General features: G+C 40.7%; 2 protein-coding genes and 1 long non-coding RNA gene across 5 annotated transcripts in view; 2 read left to right on the forward strand and 1 right to left on the reverse strand.

The window, feature by feature from the left end:
• LOC149268357 (uncharacterized) overlaps window positions 1-23,790 on the reverse strand; it is a 123,461-nt gene that overhangs the window by 23,514 nt on the left and 76,157 nt on the right. The gene's annotated exons all lie outside the window — the stretch shown is intronic.
• Window positions 10-22,865, forward strand: insc (spindle orientation adaptor protein inscuteable). Of its 2 annotated transcripts, none has more exons than XM_018012955.2 (4): window positions 10-415; window positions 18,137-18,454; window positions 19,097-20,905; window positions 21,977-22,865. In XM_018012955.2, exons 2-4 carry the CDS (start codon window positions 18,140-18,142, stop codon window positions 22,508-22,510), a joined length of 2,658 nt encoding a protein of 885 aa, XP_017868444.1. In that variant the 5' UTR covers window positions 10-415; window positions 18,137-18,139; the 3' UTR covers window positions 22,511-22,865. The 2 variants fall into 2 exon arrangements, with proteins under 2 accessions (XP_017868444.1, XP_089325525.1); XM_089469399.1 differs by lacking the exon at window positions 10-415 and adding an exon at window positions 17,814-17,992.
• On the forward strand, window positions 7,700-13,675 carry sktl (skittles). 2 transcript variants are annotated; one of them, XM_018012956.2, is made up of 2 exons: window positions 7,700-8,721; window positions 10,566-13,675. In XM_018012956.2, the coding sequence occupies exon 2, from the start codon at window positions 10,570-10,572 to the stop codon at window positions 12,961-12,963; it is 2,394 nt and encodes a 797-aa protein (XP_017868445.2). In that variant the 5' UTR covers window positions 7,700-8,721; window positions 10,566-10,569; the 3' UTR covers window positions 12,964-13,675. The 2 variants fall into 2 exon arrangements, with proteins under 2 accessions (XP_017868445.2, XP_089325526.1); XM_089469400.1 differs by lacking the exon at window positions 7,700-8,721 and adding an exon at window positions 8,731-9,989.

The raw sequence follows: 23,790 nt of genomic DNA on the forward strand, positions 1-23,790 counted from the left end.
TCGGCTGTGTCGCTGACTGCGCCGCATTCGTCATTCGGTCGCAAACGTTCGAACAACGCAGACGCAAAGGTTGCGATCGTCGCGTTTCATTCAAAACGATTTTTTACGTCTTTTCGTGTTTTCGTCTTTGCGCGTTTTGTGTTTTGTGTGTTGTTTGCTGTTAACTGTTTACCGTTGTGCAGTGTAAAACTATTTACAGCACCATATTTGTGGGTGTCAAACACCACCCACCCCACCCCACTGTGCTTCTCACACACTTGTTTCGGTTGTGCTTTGTGTACCGCATTCGTATGACACGTGCTTCTCATACGGATTCTCCCGCTATCAGCATTCCATAAAAGAAATTAACAACAACAATTGGGATTACCTCGACTTTTGTTTATCAATCACGACGACGACAACAACAACAATAACGGTAAGTTGACCATAAAGTGAATGCAGTGAAGACTTCCATTAAGGAACAACAAACTTGAAGACAAAAGGAAACTGAGCTTTTCTTCTTCACATATTAATGGATAAATACAGTAAAGACTGTCTTTAACAATTTTCTCTTACAACTAAACTGTTCTCTCTCAGAGTGCTTACTGTACTGGCAAAGTACAGTACAAATTTGTACTTGGAATTATCGAAATATATATATTAGGCATAAATATCTTTAGCTTTTTACATTTCTCTGACCTTTCTCATGCTGTTCTTTATCAGTGAGTTCACTGTACCCAGGTCATAGCTATGCTCGCACTCATAATACTTTTATGTTTATGTCTGACCCCAATAAGCCAGTGCGTTATATTAATATTTATCCAGCTTATCAATGAACAGATATAAGCAAAAAGTCATTTACCTTCTATATAAACGCCCCTCATTAAAAGGCGACCCCCAAGAGGCCCTCCCCCCTCCAGCCCTCCACACTAACTGTAATTGCTAGTACGTGAACTTTATTATGCTGAGGAGTCGACGACGCCACGCCCAGCGCCCACATTTTATGAGTCAGGAATTCAGTTGGTTTTGCGTATTTATCTTAAAGTTCTCTCGCTCTACCTCTGTCTCCCTCTTTCCCTCTCTGTCACACTCTCTCGCTGTGTGTAGATCCCAATGAGTCATGAGCAGCTCAGGAAAACAATGTGACAACCTGACAAAGATATACAACTATATATGTATGTGGATTTATATATATATATATTCACACAGATCCATCAGTAATTCACATTTTATTTGGATCTATAAATGAGTCGACTTCAAATGGGAATTACTTATTATAGAGCTGTTTGCGAAATGAGGAAGCTTTAATTTGCTGCAACAGCTAATGCACTAGCTCTGTGAGAAGTGAATCAATGAATGACAAATTGATAGACGCTTGCATACCATGTAAATGCTTAACAGTCATCACGTTACGATTGGTCGACTGTAAATGATGCTTAGATCTATAGATTCATCAACATGATTCATTAAGATTTTTAGAGATCTAATGCAAAGGATCTCTTTCATATAACCTCTCCTCTCCACAAAGTCAACTAGGGTATTTTAGTCTAACAAATTTCATAACTATGTCATAATATTTAGCTCTTGTTTTAAAATTTTAATTAAAATTTGGCAAACAAATCATTAGGCTAAAACGAATCGAGATCTGTACGTATGTATCTATGTATATCCCAGCTACATACCATATTTGTACCATTTATGTATATTTCATATATGAAATCTTTTCTACTTAATTGATCAAATGTCACAACTTTACCATAAACTAAAATGATTTTTATTACATTAACATTTTTGTTTATATTTTGAATAATTTAATCAAATTGCGATCAACATTTCAAATGCAAATTCTATGAATTATTGGAAGGCTATATTTCTTTCTCTCTCGCTCTCTTTTTATACCTTGAACCCATTTTCAATGGGAAATCATTTCATCTTATCATTTATCGCGTTCCATTCCATTATCCTTTATTCATTTGATCATTGATCTCGATCTATATCACTATATCTCTCTCTCTCTACTTCTCTATCTCTCTTTCTCTATCTATCTGTCTATCTCTCTGTCTCTTACTCTCTATCTATCTATATTCCTAGCTATCTGTATCTCTTTCTTCCTCTAATATTCTCTTTCTGACTGTTTGACTTTTTAAAATTCTCTCTCTCTCTCTCTCTCTAAATCTCTATCTCTCCATTTTTTATGTATCTCTCTTTCTCTCTCTCTCATATTTATATCTCTCTATTTCTCTTTTTCTATCGCTCTCTCTCTCTCTCTCTCTCTCTCATATTAATATCTCTCTATTTCTCTTTTTCTATCGCTCTCTCTCTCTCTCTCTCTCTCTCTACCTGCCTTTCTGCGTTACTCTGCCTGTCTTACCGACTTTGTCTCTCTGCTCCACTCTCTTTCACTCTTTCTCCATCGCTCCTAGGCACTCTTCTCTCTCTCTCCCTCTCACACTCTCCCTCTAACTCTATGCTAGCTAATTTTAAACATGTTTGCAGTTCATCGAGTCCAATAAGAATGCCAATTAGAATAAATTTCAAAGTCAAGTCTTAAACAATTATTTATAATTGCAATTTGTAAGCAATTTGTTAACATTTGTATTTGTTGACTAGCTGATTATAGAGGCAGTTGAGCTCATGGCCATGCTACGTGTGGCATGTGGCATGTGGCATGTGCCACACACAGCGTTCACACTGAATGCTGTTAAGGAGCCGCCATTAGAGCAAATGCAAAAGTTAAAGCAGATGCCAAGTCGGCTAACTGTTTGCTGCTCGCTGACCATAAGTCAGGGCGTGATCTGCCATGAGGTTGATCACAAGGCGGCGGCAGCATTAAAGTGGCATGCCACACAGAACTTGGAGATGCCTGAAAACGAGTCTGCACTCGCTCACTCGAGCTACGAATCAAGTTGAGTCACACATTCACATTCGTGCAAGATCTGAGGCGATCCGATTAGATATCGATGACAATGGTGTCGAGAGCATTAGCTACCGTTAGATCGCCGCTCTACAAAGCTCAAATGCCGAGCCGATGCGCGATTTGTCGATTGTGTAATTAGAATGCGAATTAAATTCAATTTCCAATGAAAAGCAAACAGTGGAAAGCCAATAAGTGGAGTGAGAGAGAGAGAGAGGGAGGGAGAGAGAGACAGAGGGGGAGCTGGTCCAGCTGAATCGTCTGTTTGGCCTTAACATTTGGCCAAGTGCTCATAACTAAAGCGAACAATGGCTGCAACAATTGTCAAATGGCTTGCATTACAATTCAACTATTTGCAGTGTTGAGTAATGCGCTCTGGAGTGTGCTTGTGTTTGTGTGTGTGTCATAAATAAAAGAAAACAAAGAATTCTATTTAATGCCCATTTAGCAATTTGTTTATTGTTCGCGGTAAATCAATTTGGAGCTGCAGTTGGAGTTGGAGTTGGAGTTGGAGTTGTATATTGATTTGGTGTTGCTTTACCAAAGCTCAGTTCTATTAGTTAAGTGTTGCAAAACGATGTGTGATGTGTGATATTTGATGCATACATGAAGTTTTTATAAGCTCAATTGCAATTATTGTGAATAATGTTCAAGGGGGTCCAATGAGTTGTTGAAATATCTTCCAGGGGCGTGGCATAGTGGATTAGTGTTGGAAAACGACATATGATGCTCAAATTTATACATAAATTGGTATAGTTATAATTCCTGATTATCATTTCTTATAGAAATTTATAAGTTGTTGAAATGCCTTCCATTGGCGTGGCATAGTGGATTAGTGTTGGAAAACGACATGTAAATTTGTATATTTAAATTGGTATAGATATCATTTGTGATTATCATTTCTTATAGAATTCTATGAGTTGTTGAAATACCTTGCAGGGGCTTGACATACTGATTTAGTGTTGGAAAACGACATGTAATGCTCAAATTCATATATAAGCTGGTATAGCTATAATTTCTGATTATCATAGCATGTAAGCATATATATTTAATTATGCAAAATACATCGCATTATTATTTGCTCGATTGATTGATTGACTGATTGAAGATGTAAATGTCAGATTAAACTGAATAAAGGGTGTTCAGAGTACCTTCATTTACAAATATTTTCATATATAAATATTTATAAGCAAAATACATGATTTATTCCATTGTTGAGCCTCGATAATAAAACTAGAATAATATTTCTATATGGGGTTCAAAAAGTCAACCATTTAACTGCATATTTGTCCAGCCTCCAGCCCCCCCCCACCCCCACTTTAACCGCGTGTCCATTTAACATAATTGTGCAATTATTTAAAAACTGATTTATTTTTTAATTGTTTGTCACTTGACTGACAACAATTAATTATGCAATGCAAAGGCGAAAAAAAGCGAATATAATAAATAAAAGAACATTTCGCAATTATATAAATATCTCGCATTATATAATCAGCGCAACAGCTGGCAAAAAAAAGTATATACATATATATGTATATACATAAGTGATATAAATAGGGAACTCGACCCCAGTTTTAATCATAATAATTATAATAATAATAATCATAATAAGCGCTCAACAAACGGAACGAACAAATGGGAAATGCTTAACACAGCGATTAAAATTTATTGCGCTTATTTTGCAATTATTCGAATTGAATTCATTTTCCTTGCTGGGTTTTTGTATACCCTGTATATGAGTGAGGTAGGGCAGGCATGGTTGTCTATCCAGTTAAGAAGAGTATAGATGTATTATTGATTAGAAGCTGAGAACAACGAAAGTTAAGCCTGAAAGTGCGACTGCCTCCATCTCTTTCTCTCTCTCTCTCTCTCTCTCTCTCTCTCTCTCTCTATGACTGTCTATCGGTTTTCCTCTCCCTCTGCATCAATTTGGAAGAGAACTTCATATCAAAAAAACGAATTTTTACTTTGGATAGGCGATTATTTTGAGCCTTGACCTAAAATCGATATAAATCGATAACAAACTTCGTGCACTTTCCAAGCGTTAAGCTATTCAATCTTTCATCTATCTGTAATTCCTTGAGTATGCACAAGCATTTACCACTAACTACCACTCCCTCCTTACGCCCTTCACTCTCCATTAAACTTATCATCAGTAACATTACAGGATATCTTCCAGTTCATTCACTTACAACAATCTCACGCTTACTCCCACATTTTTATCATTTCGCCATTTAATGTCAAAACTATTAAAAAGTTGTTTGCGGATTCATAATTGAAGTGTCGATTAATTAAGTAAATCCGACCCGAACTACCGCAGAACACCCGATTGGCGCCTGCCTCAGTCTTCAATGCCTCAATACCGCCATCAATAAACATTTTCATTTTAATCAATTACTTGCGTTGCCATATAGTATATATAATTTCGATATTTATCGATTGTCAGACTTGCTGCAAGTTATTGAGTGAGTTTGATATGAAAATGTTTTTGGACACTGTCTACATACGCTTTAAAGTCTTGATATATCTAAACATTTATCGATTTATTAAAATTCCATGGTTTATATCGAGTATTTTCTTTAAATTTATCGAGATCCTTATATTTATTGATGATCTTGCTAGCTAATATGTAAAGCGAAAATTCGCTAACTATCGATATTTATTTATCGTCAAGTCTGTAATTTCTGGCTTCCGTTGCCTCTTTTAACCATATTCATATATGCTATATAATTTTGGGTAAAAATCAATGATTTCGACTGCTCGTATCCCCATTCTCCATTCTCTTTGACCTGTATTAACATAAAGGTTCTCAATACTTTCTACCATAAAACATAATTTTAATTATGTAATCTCCCCTCTCTCTGCGGCTCATCCTCCCCTCCCTTTCTCTCTGCCCGATTGCTGATTGAAAGCTCAATAAAATGGAATATTCTGTTAGCATTTTTAATATTTCGGCCTTAATGCCATTAAAAAGTTCCATTCAAAATATTGCGGGCTTTCAGATCATTTTTTACTTTTTAAGTTTTTAATATGAGTATATGAAGAATATTTATAAAAATGTGTATGTATATGTATATATAATAACATATGGGTAATTAAACGGGCAGCGCTTTTGTTATCAGACAAGAAAAAAAATTTAAAAAAAAAAAAAAAAAAAAATGTCAAGCTAAAAATGTATTTTTGGTCAGTTGCCTCGATTGTGTTTGGGTTTGGTGCGTGTTTGGTTTATAAGAAAAGTGCCGTTAAGTAAGGTGGCTGTTGACAACGCGTTATGCATAAATTATGACACATTATACCCTATAAAAGTTTATAAATATCGAACACATAAATGGGCAAAGGGGCTTTGGGGGAATTTATTAGAAGGTCAGGTGCATTTGCTTGAAAAGGAGGAGGCAATAAAAATATGTAAGACAATGCTTGAATAATACCAGAAAAAGGCAGGAAAGGGAAGTTTCATTTCCCATTAGAAGTGAAAATCAAGTGAGCAAAGAGAAAAGTCTTTTTAATATAATATATGTAGAGTCTAGTATTTAAGTTCTTCTAATTCTTCAAGTCTAGTATTCAAGTTCTTCAATCAGTCAGTCAGTCAATCAAACAGCAAGTTTTCTATAGACTTTAAATCTTGTTCTAGCTAATTTATCAACTTAGCCAGAAACTTGCTTACAAATGACTCTTAAGTGTGCTTGATTAGGTATTAGCATTTGCAGGGTATTCATCGGGTCTCTGGATCACATATTTGATTGATTTGCATTTCGATAGAGCGCAATTAATGAGGCTCCCCCCGTTCCCCGAGCAGCTCAAGCAAGAATGCTGCTGGCTATGGCAAATGTTATCCAACACATGCTGATGATAGCTGGGAAACCAGTTTCAAGAAAGAGAGAGGAAGAGAGGGCGAGAGAGAGAGAGGGGTGCAGGGTATTTGTCCAATAGAAAACAACTTTATTAGTAATTTTGCTGGATTTGCATATGAATTTGATTTGTCGACACATTTTGCCTATCGATGCGCTAATTAAACAAAAAGCAGAGTTCATAAAGATGGGGAGGAAGAAGGAGGAGAAGAAGAAGAAGAAGAAGCAGTGTTTTCTTTAATTATTTAATCAGTGAAATAGAGCTTGGACACGCGCCTACCCGCTCTGCTCCTTGTAATCGCTATAAGGCTGCTCCTACCCCTCCCTTGCCCCTGCCTCCACTGAGACAACTGTAAATTGACAGCTCAGCGAATCGGAATGCGCATAAATTTCGTACGCTTTTTAACACTGGTCAGAAGGCTGCGCCTTCGCCTGAGCCTCGAGGCATTTGTAACGAGCATTTTCATGTTATTATTATAATTTTTTTCTTTTTTTTGTATTTTAATGAGGCGCCTTTAAAAAAAAAAAATTACTCATCACTGTCGTCACGAAAAAATATCGATTCCCATTCTGTGGCTTTTTTTTTAATCAATTGTAATTTACTTTGCTGCCGGCGCTGCTGCGGGCGCTGCTGCTGCTGCTGCTAATGAGGCGCATTAAATTGTAGCTGTAAATAAACGCCACGAAAAAATAGCAAAACGACCAACAACAACAAGAATAAACAGTGTGGGCGGGTCATTTGGTGTTGCTTGGCTGGCTTCAGGGCCAGACCTAATCTAATTAGCTAAGCCGCAGTAGCAGCAGCTAATGCTTAAATATCCATATATAACTTAATTAGCTTTACTTTTCAAAACGCATCAAATGGCAAAACAAATTGTAACGTATTCAAATATCTATCGATAGGCGTTGGCCTGATCGTTATTTGATAACGACAGCTAGATGGCGCTAGCAATCACAAGCGTAGAGCAACACTGGCAGCTTGTTGTCGCTGTCTGACACAACGGCGCACAGCTAGCTGCACTGCTCTAACGCACAAGTGAGCTGCGGCTCGGCGCTGCGCAAGTTCATTCTGCCAAGTTGACTCACACTGCGCGTACGACTTGACCAGCTGTGCGGTCGCGTTTCTACAGCGAAAAAAAGAAATTAAAATTGAAATTATAGAAAATAAAATTAAGAGCCTTTATATTTCTTTTGAAGTTTAAGTGAATCGAATGTTTACAAAAATAGTTAGTTGTTGTTGTTGAGCGCGCGAGTGTTGTGTTGTTGCTTTCAATATTTTTCTAGGGGCTCCGATTTTCGGGGTCGTAGTCATGCGGCTCTGCCGCGGTCGCTGCTGAAGCGAAGCATAAAAGAAATTTGCTGTTTGCCGCTGCGCCGACGTCATCAGGCAGACATACACACACATACACACGGACAGGCACTCGTTGAAATTATTGTTGGATTTGTAAATTATGAAAGCAATTTATCAACTGGAAATCGAAAAACAACAAACAGCGAAGCTGCAGCAAGAACAACGCCAACTACAACGAGACGAGTGAAACATAAGAGAGAAAACAAAAAGCAAAAGCTAAAGCAGAACGCTCATTGATCGTGCAGGCAGGCAACAACAAAAGAAGAAGCGGCGGCAGCAGCAGCAGCAGCGCAGCTGGCAGCGCAGTTGAAATCATTTATGCGAATACAAAAAGTGAAGGAAAATTGAAGAATTCGCAGCGCTCAGTCAACAGAGCTGGAGTGCTAGACGAAACCACTTCCCAACAACAACAGCAACGACGACGACGTCGTCGACGACTTGTTGCTTATTCACACACACTCTCGCACTCGCTCACGCTCACGCACACGCACACAAAGAAACGCTACTAAGCGCTTGCATATAAATACATAAATATCTCTGCGCTGTATTGTTGTTTGTGTGTGTGTGAGTGTGTGCGCATGTGTATGCGTGTGACCTTTGTCGGCGTTTCCCTTCGAGCATTTGTATGTGTAAGTACGATATAAAATTTATTCAAATGGCAAAAAGCAAAAAAACAACTAAGAAGGTAACAAAACTATAAGGCAACGCGTTTAATTGCAAACTCATAAATGTGTGTACAAAGCATGTCATCCACTACAATACAAAACAATTACAAAATACCACAGCTTGGCTAGACACACACACACGCTCGCACATACATCATCCCTGACTGTCAAATGGCACTGTTAAGCGCGCTGTTAATAGCAAAGCAAAGTTTACACTCTCTTAAGTCTATATTGAAATGCTGTTAAGTATTACTTAATAGTAGATTTTGTGTGTATTTTTAACTACATGCATTCCATGCGTGTACTTTTGATAAGATTAAATACATACAAGAAAACGCCCACAGTTTGGTGTTCGACAAATACACACGACATACTAATGTAGATATAGCATATATATATATTCATTCAGAACAATATGAAATATGTTCGTATATATTATATACAAAATTTTCCGTTTTTTACATACATAATTCCGCATACGTCGCGTATAAAAATAAATGCAATAAATGAGAATTTATTTTCGTAGACTTTTGCTTTCCATTTCTAATAATAATATATATGATATGTATATGTACATATGTATATTGATTGCCCATTGTACATATTTGTATGTGTATACAAATAATTGAAATTCCATTGGAGCAACAGTTGGTCTTTCGAATTTAACTGTAAACAGCAGTAACAGTGGCCTGCACAGTTTGGCATGCATTGCGCTTAGCCGCTGTTCCGCTGTGTGCGTGCGATAAAAGTGTTTGCAATTGTTCTTCTTCTTGTTGCATATTGTGTAAACAAAGATAAGCAACGTATTAAGTGGTGTCTGTGTGTGTGTAGGGTATAGTGTCTGTGTGTATATATGGGTGGGCTTACGCTGCTGACTAAGCCAAGCGCTAAATAAATCCCAATGGAAACCAAAAGCAGCGAAACAAAACGAACGCGAGTGAGGGAGATGGGTAGAGACGGGCAGAGAGAGTTGCTTAGCAAGCTGAGTGGGTGGAGGAAGAGAGAGAGAGAGAGAGAGAGCGAGAATGAGAGAGTGGAAAATACGCTCGCACTCGCTTAACAATTTAATCAAAATTGAATGCAGCTTTGTGCGTTCAACTGATTTTATTTATTAATTTAGAAAACAGGGCACGTAAACACTAAAGACGAATGCAGCGGCAGGAAAAAAAATAAATAGAGTATAAAAACAATTAAAAATACAATTGAAAGCAAGAATATCAATAAAGTACAAGGTGAATATACAAAAAAAAAAAAAAAAAAAAAAAAAAAAAATAAATAAATAAAAAAATAAAATAAAAATAAAAAATAAAATAAAATTTATAAATACTAAAATATATTAAATAATTGAAAAAAAAAATTAATTGTATAAAAAGCAATATTAAAATAATTTAAAAAAAATTTAAATGAGCTGCAAAATAAATTGTTAAAAAAAAGAAATTTAATTGTAAAAAAATCTCCTATACATATAAATAAATCTTACATATATCAATATTAATTAATTTTCGACCTTGCTTTGCTTTTATTGTGCATCTTATAGAGTGGGCACTGTAATTGGTATTTATTGTGCAATTAGAGACGTGACATAAACATATATGAATATTAACGTACATATATACATATTACCCTCAGCAAGCTTAATCATCCAACACACATACGTACACACACACACTTAGTTGAGCTGCAATTATTCGCGTATTTGCTTTTGATTTAGACAGTTTGAGAGCCACTTTGTCAGCTTGTCATTTTGCCATTTGTTAGCCGTTTCGTTTTGGCCGTTCGCCGTTCGCTAATCAAACTCAAATTTGCAGCAATATGGAGACAGAAATACAGCTGGAGCTGCAGTCCCTTGATAAAAAGGATCAGCACGAGGAACAAATCGAGCAGCAGCAACCGCTGCTGTCAACAACAACAACAACAACAACAACAACAGCAGCAGCAACCACAAATAACAACAACAATAGCAATAGAAATGACAACAATGGAACACAGGTCACGCTCAGCTCTGGCTCGGGTAATTCCATCGATGCGGCCCCATCGAGCCAAGTGCTGCCCGCCATCCCACCAGCCACGCCCCCAGCGAGCACATCCCGCCAGCTGTTCAGGGAAGCCGCCGCTCGGCACGGCGGAACGGAATCGTTGGCCCTAATGCAACAGGAACAGAACTACATAGCTGCCACACAGCTGCCGAAGGTTCACAGCGATGCCTCCATGCCGGATGCGACTGTCTCGAGAAATCCGTCGACGACGGGCCGGCACGAGAAGAAGATCGGCCACCGCCGGGTGGCCGAGGGCGGCGAGGTGACCTACAAGAAAATCCAATCGAAGCAGATCATGGGCTCCATCCAGCTGGGCATACAGCACACCGTGGGCAGCCTGGCGAACAAGCCGAAGCGAGATTTGCTGATGAACGATTTCTGGGAGATGGAGACGATCGCCTTTCCGCCCGACGGCTCATCCCTGACGCCCGCTCATCACTACAGCGACTTTCGCTTCAAGGTCTATGCTCCGATTGCTTTTCGTTACTTTCGCGATCTGTTCAACATCGAGCCGGATGACTTTCTAATGTCGATGTGCGCGTCGCCGATGCGCGAGCTGTCCAATCCGGGCGCCTCGGGCTCCATATTCTATCTGACCGACGATGATGAGTTCATCATCAAGACGGTGCAGAAGAAGGAGTGTGAATTCCTGCAGAAGCTGTTGCCCGGCTACTACATGAATCTCTCCCAGAATCCGCGCACGCTGCTGCCCAAGTTCTTCGGCCTGTACTGCTTCCACTACAACTCGAAGAACGTTCGATTGGTGGCCATGAACAATCTGCTGCCGTCGGACATTAAGATGCACGAGAAGTACGATCTGAAGGGCTCGACATTCAGGCGAAAGGCCTCCAAGGCGGAGCGGCAGAAGGCGAGTCCGACGTACAAGGATCTGGACTTTGCCGAGCACCATCCGAATGGTATTTTCCTGGAGACCGACACGTATACGGCGCTGATGAACACGATCAAGAGGGATTGCATGGTCCTGGAGAGTTTCCAAATCATGGACTACTCGCTCCTGGTGGGCATACACAATCTGGATCTGGCGGCCAAGGAGAAGAAGGAGGAGCGCATACGTAATGCAAGGGCCAAGCTGCAGCGCAAGGAATGCCCCGACGACGATGCACCCGAAGCGGATCAGGTGAACCAGCTGCAGCCCGTCTCCAGCTCGGCCTCCATACCGGGCACCTCGGCGGCGGGACTGAATCGGACGCGCAGCATGAATCGCCAGCGATTGGTGGCCCATTCCACGGCCATGGAGTCGATCACAGCCGATTTGGATGCGACGCTCGAGGAGGGCGTCGACGAGCCAAAGGGCGGCATTCCAGCGCGGTCCGAGAACGATGAGCGACTAATGCTCTACATCGGCATCATCGACATCCTGCAGTCGTATCGGCTGGAGAAGAAGCTGGAGCACACATTCAAGAGCATCCTCTACAACGGCGACACGGTCTCCGTGTGCCGGCCCTCGTTCTACGCGAAGCGCTTCCAGGACGCCATGGGCAAGCAGGTGTTCAAGAAGACGCCCACATTTCCGCTAAAACATTCCCCCTCGAAGCGCAAGACGTCGGCCACGCAGCCGCTGCGCAGCCCCCTCAATCGCACGAACGTCGCGAACACGCCCAGCAATAGCGGCAGCAGCAGTCGCCCCGTCGCCCTGGCTCTGCTCTCCGGCATGTCGACGCCGCCACCTGCCTTCGATGACATCTCCGAGGAGGACATCACGGCCGGAGCGTCAACGACGACGCTGCAGCAGCGGACGTCGAATGCGAATGCCAATGCGAGTGCGAGTGCGCCACGCCTACAGTCGCCCTACTCCTACGCCAGCTCGATGCGCAGCAGCGACTACAGCGACGACGATGAGATTGTGGAGGCGAATACCAATGCTGTGGATGCTGTGGACCAGCATGTACGCAGCAATGGGCGTGGCAAGGAGCTGCGGCAGCCGCTGGCCCGGGGCAACGGCTTGGCCAACAATAATCTGCTAAGTGAACGCACTTTGCACCTGACCAAAACGCTGGTCCAGGTAACCGCCGTCGGCTATGTGGAGGAGCAGCCGCCAGGCCCGACCACGCCCACTCAGCTGGAGGCGAATGGCAAGCCGGTGTCAGCAGTGGCAAAGACGGCCACCTACACGTCCACATTGATGCTGAAAACGGCGCCGGATCTGTAGCCCGACTATATACTATATACTCCTATATATATATATATATGTATATGTATATGTATATGTATATGCGTATACTTTATGCCTATGTATTGTCTACCTGTAACCCGCAAAGATTGGTGCTGGCTTTCACTACACTCTCTCACTCACACACACACACATATGTTTATGTCCCCCTCTCCCCTCCACCCATCCTTTCACCTGTCCCAACTGCTGTGCTCGCTGTGCCCGTGTGGCAAGGCGCGGCGCTCGTTTATCTTGATTAAACAAATACCAAAAACGAATATGCATTCGATATTAAAATTTATGTGGCGCGCGTTTGTTAATTGACTGTGCCACACACACAAACTAACACCCGCACACACACACACACACACAGCAAATCCCCAATTTTCCTTTACAGTTCATAATTATTTTCTTCTTCCTTAGCTTTTATTTGTATCTGTGTGAGTGTGCGAGTATTTTTTCCCTATTTTGTTTCGATATTATCTGCGTTTGTATTATGGACAGTTGACGAAGAGAAAAAGAAGAAGAAGAAGAAGCAGAAGCACGATGCTGGAGAGAAGAGGAAATACTTAAAGGAAAATATTTGACATTGTTTAACTCTGTATTTTTGTATTATAGAAAAAATGCGTTTATCATGTATTCTAGGATGCTTTAATGTATATATACATAAATGTAAAACAAATTTCATAAATAAATAACAAAAACAAATAGATGGCTCGAGTGTTTATATTCTTAAAAGGAAAAAAAGGTTTAGGAAACTGGAATTTATATATGTATATATAATTCTATAATGAAAAAATTATATCAATCAGAATTTATTATTGATTCTTCTCTTCAGATTTTCATTCTTTTATTTATTATTGATTCTTGTCTTCAGATTTTCATTCTAAATAACTTAAAAACATCGAATAATTTTTTTTTCTAATATTCCTTATTATTTTTTATTTATTTTGTTTATTTTTTTATTTATTTTTTTCTTAAGTTTATAAGTAGAGCTATATAATATCTATTTATATTTAATGACATCTGTCTAGACTATACTCTATAGACTATAGACTATAGACACATTAATTACAATCGCCTATATTAATTTTAGCAGCTGTTTGCCTGGCTCCCGTCTCATGCCCTATAAAATTCAGATATTATGTGCGTAATCCCTGTGCCGTAGCCGGACAATAACATGTAATATCTTTTACGTTCAATATTTACATTTTCACGTGCGGAAATTTTTTTTGTTTATTTCTTTGTAAATGCTGAAGTTGGCTAAATTGGGCAGGATGAGAGCAAGGGAAGAACTTGGAGACTGTTGAGAATTGAGAGCATATGATATAGTATATATGAATGTATAGTAGAGAATTACTACACATAGTTAGATGAAGAATCTGACGACAGGACGACAGTTAGAAATATCGATACAAGTTATAAACAAGTGATACATAGTTAAAATTAAATTATCGATTATTTATACGTGGCCCTCAAATCATCGATAAATTTTTGTGTTATCTGGTCAGTGTTTAATAAAATCGACATAGAATTTCAGTTAAATGTATTCCAAGATTTTGTTCATATGCTCCAGGGTATCTCCTATTCGTGCACTCCCCATCTTATCGGCACTCTGCTGGCTCTTGCTGGCTTTGTGTGCAGGAAAGTGCTTAAAGAGCGCTGACAAATATTAATCGCCCGATATACATATATATCGTAGCTGCATGCTCATTTGTATTCTCCTTCTCTCTCTGTCTCACAATCTCTCACTCTCGCCCTCTGCCGCTCCATCTCTCGTTCTCTTTCGCTGTTCGCATAAATCACTTAATGATTTTCCATATTGGCATTAAGTACCGTTAATTTTTATCGCCTTGCTGCAAGCTCCATTGGCAATTGCGCATTTATTTTATATTTATTGCGCAAGCCTTCGTACGGCGCATTTCAACGCACTCCGGCACGCCCCTTGCTGTGCCACGCCCCTCACTCGAATGCGCAGCTTAAGTTGTAAAGCTCTCCATTAATTAGTCGCCGGCAACATTTATTTTGCTCTTTTCATTTCAATGAAAATCAAAATAAATTTGCTTAATTTTTTTTTTAATTTTTAATAAATTTTAATCAGTTTAATAAAAATTGTTTAAGCAATTAATGTAAGAGCTGCGTTAAATGTTGAATAAATAACAACATATCACTAATAATATTTGTGATTTAATGGCATTTAATGAATTGAATAAATATGTAAACAGCTCTAAATGAGAGGTAGTGAATACACTGAAAGAAATTGGAGTAATGAAGAAAATATAAATGTTGGACAATTGAATGAACTAACATTTGATTAAGGGTAGCATAATTATAAATCATACATGTAAAAGTAAACAAATATTTTTGATATACACTGCAAAAAATAATGGAGTGCTTCGAGTTTTCTTATCTATATATTTATATAATATTTATATATTATAAAATAAATCAATTTTTGAGTGAAATAAGATTTCAATAAACTTTACAATTATAATTCATAATATTTTTATAGGCTATCAAATACCCTATAAATAAATAAAGTCTCAAATATTGCTGCGAATTGCTTATAGCTTAAATTGCAAATAAGCTGTAAATTATATTCAAAGCAGTTTCAGCTTTCAATACCCTGTAAACTGTAACTGTAAGCTATAAGCATCACTGAATACCCTGTAAAGTACATTTAACTCTACCGCTCTAGGAGAGAATACCCAGTTAACTATGCTCATAGCTCCGGGTACTGCAAATATTCTGTAATATTCGCAATTATTGAGTATTGCAGAAAAACACATGCATATAAAAATTATAAGTTTTTGCTACACGTCCCATAAAAAACAACTATGTAAGCAAATAAAAACTCCTTTACAGTATTTCATATATCAATTGACAGCCATTTATTATATTATTTTTCACACTCTCCGTACTTTTTATCAAATATTTACTCTGACATATTTGGATTGTTTTGATTATTTTTTTCGAGTGTACTTTTTATTTGCGCCTGTACGCAGAAGGCAAAAATAATTTCGAAACGTTTTATTATGATTTTAGCTGAAATATACTCTGTAAATATTTACGCAAAATGAAACAAAATCGCCAAAAAGAAACCAAAATATTGGCGAAAATGCATTTTCTATTTGTTGCATTGTAATTATGCCAAAAGCAGAGAGCAGACCAACAACAACAAATGCGAATAAAAAATAACTGAAAACCAGTTAACAGGAAGAGCTAGCATAAATATGCACAATGTAAATATATGTATATGTATATATATACATCTGTTATATACATAGATACATCTGTTATATATATATATATAGATGCTGTCAACCCCAACAATTTTGGTGTGGCATAATTACTTTAATTCATTTGCATAATATAGCGTAAATGGTTTTTGGCCAACATTTGCATTTGCAACTTTTGGTAACAGAAACAGAGCCAGAAACAGCTGGGCAACCAAAAGGATGTGCCCAGCCCAGTCAGAGCAGAGGGAAAGCCTGGATAATAGAGGAGCGTGCAGAACTGTCGCCTGCTGCTGCCGAGCCATTTGGGCCATAAAATCTGCATAAATACCTGGCCACAATTTGGCATCACATCAATTACTTTGAAATTATAACACAATTATATATGTACCACATTTACTGTGGGCTAGCTACAGTCAGAGATGACCACAGAGAGAGAGAGAGAGAGAGAGAGAGACGGAGATAGGCATTTGTGTTACTTTGACCTAAGCATGTTTGTGCCATATGTCAAATGTCATTTTGATAACAGCAACTTTTGCATTAGAGATTGCTACTAAAAGCTAGATTTCTACTCCTCTCTCTCTCACTCTCTCTTGTTCTTTGCCTGCCTTTTAAGCTGTGCACCTAAAAGCCGACTTTCTACTTCTCTCTCTATCTCTCTCTTTCTCTGTCTTAAGACGGAAATTTCTACTCCTGTCCCTCTCTCTCTCTCTTGCTCTTTCGTTCTCTGTCTGCCTGTTAAGCAAATGGCAATATTTGGTTTGGTTTAATAGAGATTTTCACAGTTAAGGCGAAGCACATCGAGCACTTACGTCAAATAGAAAGCTTGACTTGATCAGGCATTAAATTGGATGTAAATTCTTCCTTATAGAACTATATGATAAGGTTGTTTGATGTTGACAAGACTATCGCTCTAAAAACTGTTAACAATCTTTAATCTTATATTCGCTCGTTAGTGCTTGGATTACATAAAAGATTTTCATAGAACTTTCTTGCTATTGAACGAACTGATATATGATAAATGATGGACAATATATAATAGAATGATATATGAATGAATACACGATAGATGACATATAATAAATGCTAAATAATATACGATAGATGATATACAATAGATGATAAACGATCTATGGTATTCGTGAGATAAGACCTTATAGACGACATATGATAGATGGCACGATTAGATGAATGAATTATATGGAGCTGTCTCATCTAGTCTACTGATTAGGTATACATATTGCTAAGGCATATACACCTGATATGCCCCATAGCAATTGCTACTGATTAGGAAAGTATATACACCTGATATACCTGAACTGCCACTGTTGAATCTAATCAACACTTCTCACATGTTATTCTCCTATTTATAGAATCAAATCAATATTTGTCCAGCTATTTTCGCTTCATTGTCAGCTCAGTTCCCCCTAAATATTGTTTATATCTCTGTTACCTGTTCTTAAATTGTGTCAGCTGACATTTCAGTTCAAAGTTCAGCGAAATGCACAAGCGAACAAAGCAGAGCTGAAAAGGCAAACATCGTATATTGATTAAAATAATGATTTGTGTCGCTTGCCGGAAATTTAATTTTTTGCTGTAACGGATATTATTATACATATACACATACATCTCCCTCACTCTCTCTCACTCTCTCACTCTCTCTCTCTCTCTCTCTCTCTGGTTTGTTTATTTATTTACGTTGCGTGAGCGTTTGGACTGCTGTATTTAAAACTTATTCCAGGCAGCTGGTCAAAAAGTTGCTGTTGACGTGGCCGTGGCCTCGAGGCCTCGAGGTGGAAAATAAATTAAGCAGGCGTCAATTGCATTTAACTTAATCAAATTTAAAGCGCTGCCCACAAATGAGGCAATTTCATTAATTGATTGACACACAGAACTGATTTGCATTTTCTCTCCCGCTCTCTCTCTTTCTATGGCAGGCCATGGCATTCCAGCGCAGCTATAGCAAAGTCTGGTGGGGCTCCGATAGCCAACAGTTGGGCAGCAGCAGCAGCGGCAGCTTCACGGGCGGCGGCCTCTACTCCCACTACAATTACAACATCCAACAACAACAGCAACAACAACAACAACAGCGACAGATGCTTCAACAGCATCAGCAGCTGCAGCCCGCATCTCTGGAGCGCCATCTGGGCACACACGCCGGCAACTTGTCCAGCATCCAGGAGGTGGACGATGAGCAGAACAGCTCGAAGCTCTCCTGGCACAAGCATGACAGTCCGGGCAGTCTGCGCAGTCAGGTGCGTTATCTAAACTAATTCAGGCAGCCCAGTCAAGCGGAGCGTGCTCCAAACTCCGTAAAGAAAGCCAAAGCTGGCCGCATGGAACGTGTGGCAGTGGAACACTTTAAGGCGAAACTTTAACTTTTGAAATTTGAATATCTATTCCATTGCCGGGATATCATAAATTTCAGTTCATCTCAACGTTTCTACTGCAATTGCAGCACTACTACAATTTACGTTGTTTCATTCCAACGTTCCACTTAGAATACAAGCTATTTGAGCACTCATTCTTCCTAAATTCCTGTTTTCATTTAAATAAATAAAAATCTTGACTTTTGCAAATTGCTCAATTAATTGTTTCATTCCAGCATTCCCTTATTTAATTTTAACAAGTTTCTCAATATATTTAGCTTGACTCAAGTCATGTTTCTCATTCTTGTTTCATTCCAACATTCCCCCTCTCATTTGCCTCCATGTCTTCTATATGACTCACAATATTCAACAAGCATTCCGTTCCATTCCATGTGTGCTCTCATAAGGTCACCATATAATGGAGCAACTATTAGACATTCCGTTTATTATCCATGCCTGTTCCATTTCATATCGTTCCCCTTCGCAGTTCTCCCTAAGCTAATATCTAAAATTGGTTTCTGCTTGCAGGATTCGGGCTTCTCGGACAACGAGGAGCAGCACAATAGCCAGACGGCCACAGCTGTGACAGATGCCACAGCAAGCACGCCCACTGCCTCGCCCACATCGTTACGCTCGATAGCGACGCCGCCCACTGTCATACGGCGCGTGGGCAAATCGTCCTTCTACTCGCCGCTGGTCAGCGTAACGCGTCGCATATCCTTCAAACAGCAACAGGATGAGCCAGAGCAGGAGGACGACGACATGGAGGCAAGTCGCAGTCGCCTGTTTGAGCAGCTAGATAGCCTGCAGTTGGACGAGCTGGCTGATGTGGACCCGGATAAGACAATGAGTCCGGCGACGCCGCCACGTCCAGCTGTGCGAAGACGCAAACGCATGAGCAAAAGCAAATCGAAGGAGCAGGAGCTGGAGCAGGAGCAGGCGGAGGAGGAGCAGGAGAAACAGCTGGAGCAGGAGCAGGAGCAGGAGGAGGAGCTGGGCGAGTTCATGTCGCCAGTGACACCACCGCCGCCCTACAACAATGAGACCATCTATCTGGGCGAGGCGCCGCCGCCGTACAACAACGAAACCGTTACCTTCGGCGGGCAGGAGTCCAATCTCGACGAGACCCTCACTCTGAAGAAGGATGCCGGCAACTACGTGGCACTCTCCCGCTTCACGGCCAGCACCAGCACGCCCAAGGCGCGCAGCAGGTCCAACAAGCTCAAGCTGCAGGCCGTCCACAGCTGGCGCTCCGAGCAGCGCTGGAGCTGTGAGCCGGAGGTGATGTGCATGCTGCAGCACAAGTCCATTGCCCAGGAGGCCTACAAGAACTTCACGATCACCACCAGCGCCGTGGCCAAGCTGATGCGGCAGCTGCAGCAGCAGGCGCTGAATCTGCAGACGCACTTCGAGCGCTGCGAGCGCGTCCTGGGCGGGCAGCAGGCGACGACGCTGCCCGAGGCACTGGCCGGTGCCACACAGCTGCTCGTCCACCTGGACGAGTTCACCTGTGTGCTGGAGCGACGCAGCATCTTCTTCAACGATGCGCGCGTCGAGCGGCGCCGTTACGAGCAGCATCTCGAGCAAATACGCACCGTTAGCCGGGACACGCGCTACTCGCTGGAGCGGCAGCACTACATCAATCTGGAGTCGCTGCTGGACGATGTGCAGCTGCTGAAGCGGCACACGTTGATCACCCTGAGACTGATCTTCGAGCGCCTGGCGCGCATCCTGGTGCTGAGCGTCGAGCAGAGCCGCTGCGACCTGCTGCTGCGAGCGAACATCAATATGATTGCCACCCTGATGAACATCGACTACGACGGCTTCGCCTCGCTCTCCGACGCCTTCGTGCAGAACGAGGCGGTGCGAGCCCTGCTCGTCATTGTGCTCGATCACAAGCTGAGCTCGGTGCGCGCCCTGGCCCTGCGGGCTCTGGCCACGCTCTGCTGTGCCCCGCAGGCGATCGCCCAGCTGGGCAACTGTGGCGGCATTGAAATCGTGAGGGACATACTCCAGGTGGGCCAGAGCGCGGCGGAGCGCGGTGCCATCGAGCGCCGCGAGGCCGTCTCCCTGCTCGCCCAGATCACGGCCAGCTGGCACGGGCCGGAGCATCGCGTGGCCGGACTGAGGGATAGCGCCGAGTCCCTGGTTGCGGGCTTGGCAGCGCTGCTGCAGCCCGACTGCTGCGCTCAGACCCTGTTGCTTTGCGCTGCCGCGCTCAACAATCTCAGCCGGATGGAGGTCACCTCACACTATTCCATCATGTCCAACGAGGCCATCTTCAAGTTGATTTCAACGCTCGAGCATCAAAGCTGCGGCATCAGCGTCTTTCTCTATGTAAGTATGCGATACTCGAAAGATAGGGCTGGCAGCTAAGATGAGTCCATGTGTGTGTGTGTGTGGAACTAGTGAGTGGAACTAGTAATTGAGACTACTCTGTGGAGATTACTAGGTGGAAGTATTATTTGGAATTTGAACTAGAGAGTAGATCTGTATATCTAACTAATAAGCGGAACTAGTGAGTGGAACCAGTAAATGGAACTATTGCTTGAGATTAGTGAATGAAGCAGATGGCCTAAAATCGTAATTAGAACTAGTCAGTATGTTAAAGGATTGCGTGTAGGGAGTGGAACCAGAAGGTGGAACTAGTGAGCAAAACTAGTTGAACTAGTAGGTGGAACAAGTCGGTGATATTAGTATGTTGAACAGAACTAGTAAATGGAACTAGTAAATGAATAGTGGAACTAGTATATTTTAAATAGAACCAGGAATTATGCTGAGTGCAAATATATTATATTTGTTTGCTTTTCTGGCTCCACTTGTGAATCTTTGAGGGATTTCTATGCTATTCCTAATTCCTAATTCCTATTAAGTTAGGCGTTCCACTTCTAGTTCCATTTAAGCTTTTTAACTAAGATTTATCGGCCCCATTTCTCAGTTCATTTATCAATGCCAATCTAAACCCCTTCAGACTAGTTCATAAATCAACTCTGTTCTATTGCCATTGTTTCAATGGAAGCCATCGTTTGGAACTATTTAAGTGCGCTTAAATTTTGGCATGCGTTCAGCCCTGGTTTCGTTCGTCTCTCATTCACTTTTCCCTATATTTTTTTTGCACCAATTTTATTGAAAGCATTGCCTTGTAGAGAGCTCGTAAAATTTATTTGTGCATTTGCAAAGCAATTTTTTCACAATCTTGGCCACGATTTTTCATTTGCCTTTGCCCCAGAAAGCACACACACATACACACACACATACACACACACACACATGCACATCTATACAGAATCAGATTGACTGCCCGCTGGTTGTAAGCATTTTCCTTCTTTCCGTTCACTTTTTTTTTTACGTGTTTTTCGCTCTGTGTTGCTCATCAACATTTTGTGTCCTTTTATCGTTTGAACACAGGAGCAAATCGTTGGGATGCTGCACAACATGTCGCTGAACAAGAAGTGCCACAGCCACTTGGCCAATGGCATCATCATAAATTTCATCACGTCCGTTTACCAAACGGAATTCTACAAGTCCTACGACTCACGTGCCGAATGCGATGCCCAGCGGCGCAGCATTAAGGCCATACTCTATACGCTGACACGCCTTGTCCAGCACTCGCATCAGCTGGGCGCCGAGCTCCTGGAGCAGTGGCATCTACCCGATCTCCTGCGACAATCTCTAACGGCAGCAACAACATCAGCAAGTGGCAGCAACTCCGCCCAGTTGGATCATAGCAACGGTTACAGTGGAGACATTTCGCAGCTGGCGCGACAATTGCTGCAAGCACATCAGCAGGAGCAGCTGCTCCTGGGTGTGGGTGCAGCGGGCGCAGCAACTGGATCTGGCGCTGGAGCTGTGGCAACATTTAGGAGCAGCCACCAGACGCCCGAGGCTCAAGCAAGGACAACGCTGAAATTCAATTTAACACGTCAGGAGAGTTTTGTCTAGCCTTTTTTCACTCTAGCTGCCCATTCAAAATGGCCAAAGCGGGTATACCGGTTATACCCATCAATATGTAACTAGCAGCAGAAAAGATTTCTAGGACTTGAGATCATATAAAGCAGACTTGTGAAGTCTGTAAGTCTTCGAGTTTAGCCATTTCCTTCATACAGCTAACATATCGATTATAAGACTTTGATATTTGAGAATTACTCAAGAAGTTTATGAGCTATGAAGCTCAAATTTAATATAAACCCACTTATAATATATATTATTATATTGTATATATACTTATATATCCCTTGATATAGATATTTGAGTTTTGCAAGCTCTAACGTTAAGTTTTCATCTATAGCTACTACAATTTCCTTTATATGACCAAAAATCTTAGTTTTTCTAGCATAACTCGAGAATCATATGAGCGATTAAGCTCAAATTTGTTATGTAGCTATTACTACAATATATTCTTACATTAAGTATTTTCTTTTTTCTATAGCTCCAACCAACTGCTAGTCATGCACACCTCACTTGCTCTCTCTGTGCCACTTTCTCCCAATTTTTCTTCTTTCGGTAGGTTGCACCATCAAACCACCTGAGTGGCTACTCCGGAACACGTACACGGGTAGCCCGGACGTGCGTCAAGTGTTATTGCTTGTCTGGTCACTGCGTGACCGTTTGCTGCCATATTCGCACTATCTTTCTCTCTCTTTTCCTGCCTCTGTCTCCCTCTCTCTCTTTCTCACTTATCCCTGAATGCTTGTAAATGTAAACGAAGTAATTTTTATATTTTCGACCAAGCACCAAGGCATAAGAAATACAAATTGTTGTTAGTGTTGTTTTTTTTGGTACTTTGCATTTTTGTGTCTTGGCAAAAGTGCATTGTTGCCATCTCACTCTAGCACATGCTTCATCTCACTCTCTAGCTGTGTAGCTGTAATGTAAATGTTTAGCAATTTTTTTTTGCCAGCTCATTGTAAATATTTTCATACGGCCGTAAAAAGAAAAACCAAAATTTTTGTATATTTAGTCAATGTTGTGCCAAAAAAAAAAAAGAAAATAAGAAAACGGAATTGCAAAGGCAATTCTATTGTACAGGTATTTAATATTTAAATATATTCTGATTACTATGTATATTACTTTATTTTTATAATTACGATATTATATATTCTTTGTAAAGTTTTCTATTAAACAAGAAAAAACAAAACATTTTTCGTGAATAAAAATTTACTATGTAACCAAAAAAAAAATATACAAAAATGTTTTTATTTAGTTATTTATATAGAAATATA

Source organism: Drosophila arizonae, chromosome 5, assembly GCF_054131065.1.
Source record: "Drosophila arizonae isolate 15081-1271.41 chromosome 5, UAZ_ARI_1.0, whole genome shotgun sequence".
Lineage (NCBI taxonomy): Eukaryota > Metazoa > Arthropoda > Insecta > Diptera > Drosophilidae > Drosophila > Drosophila arizonae.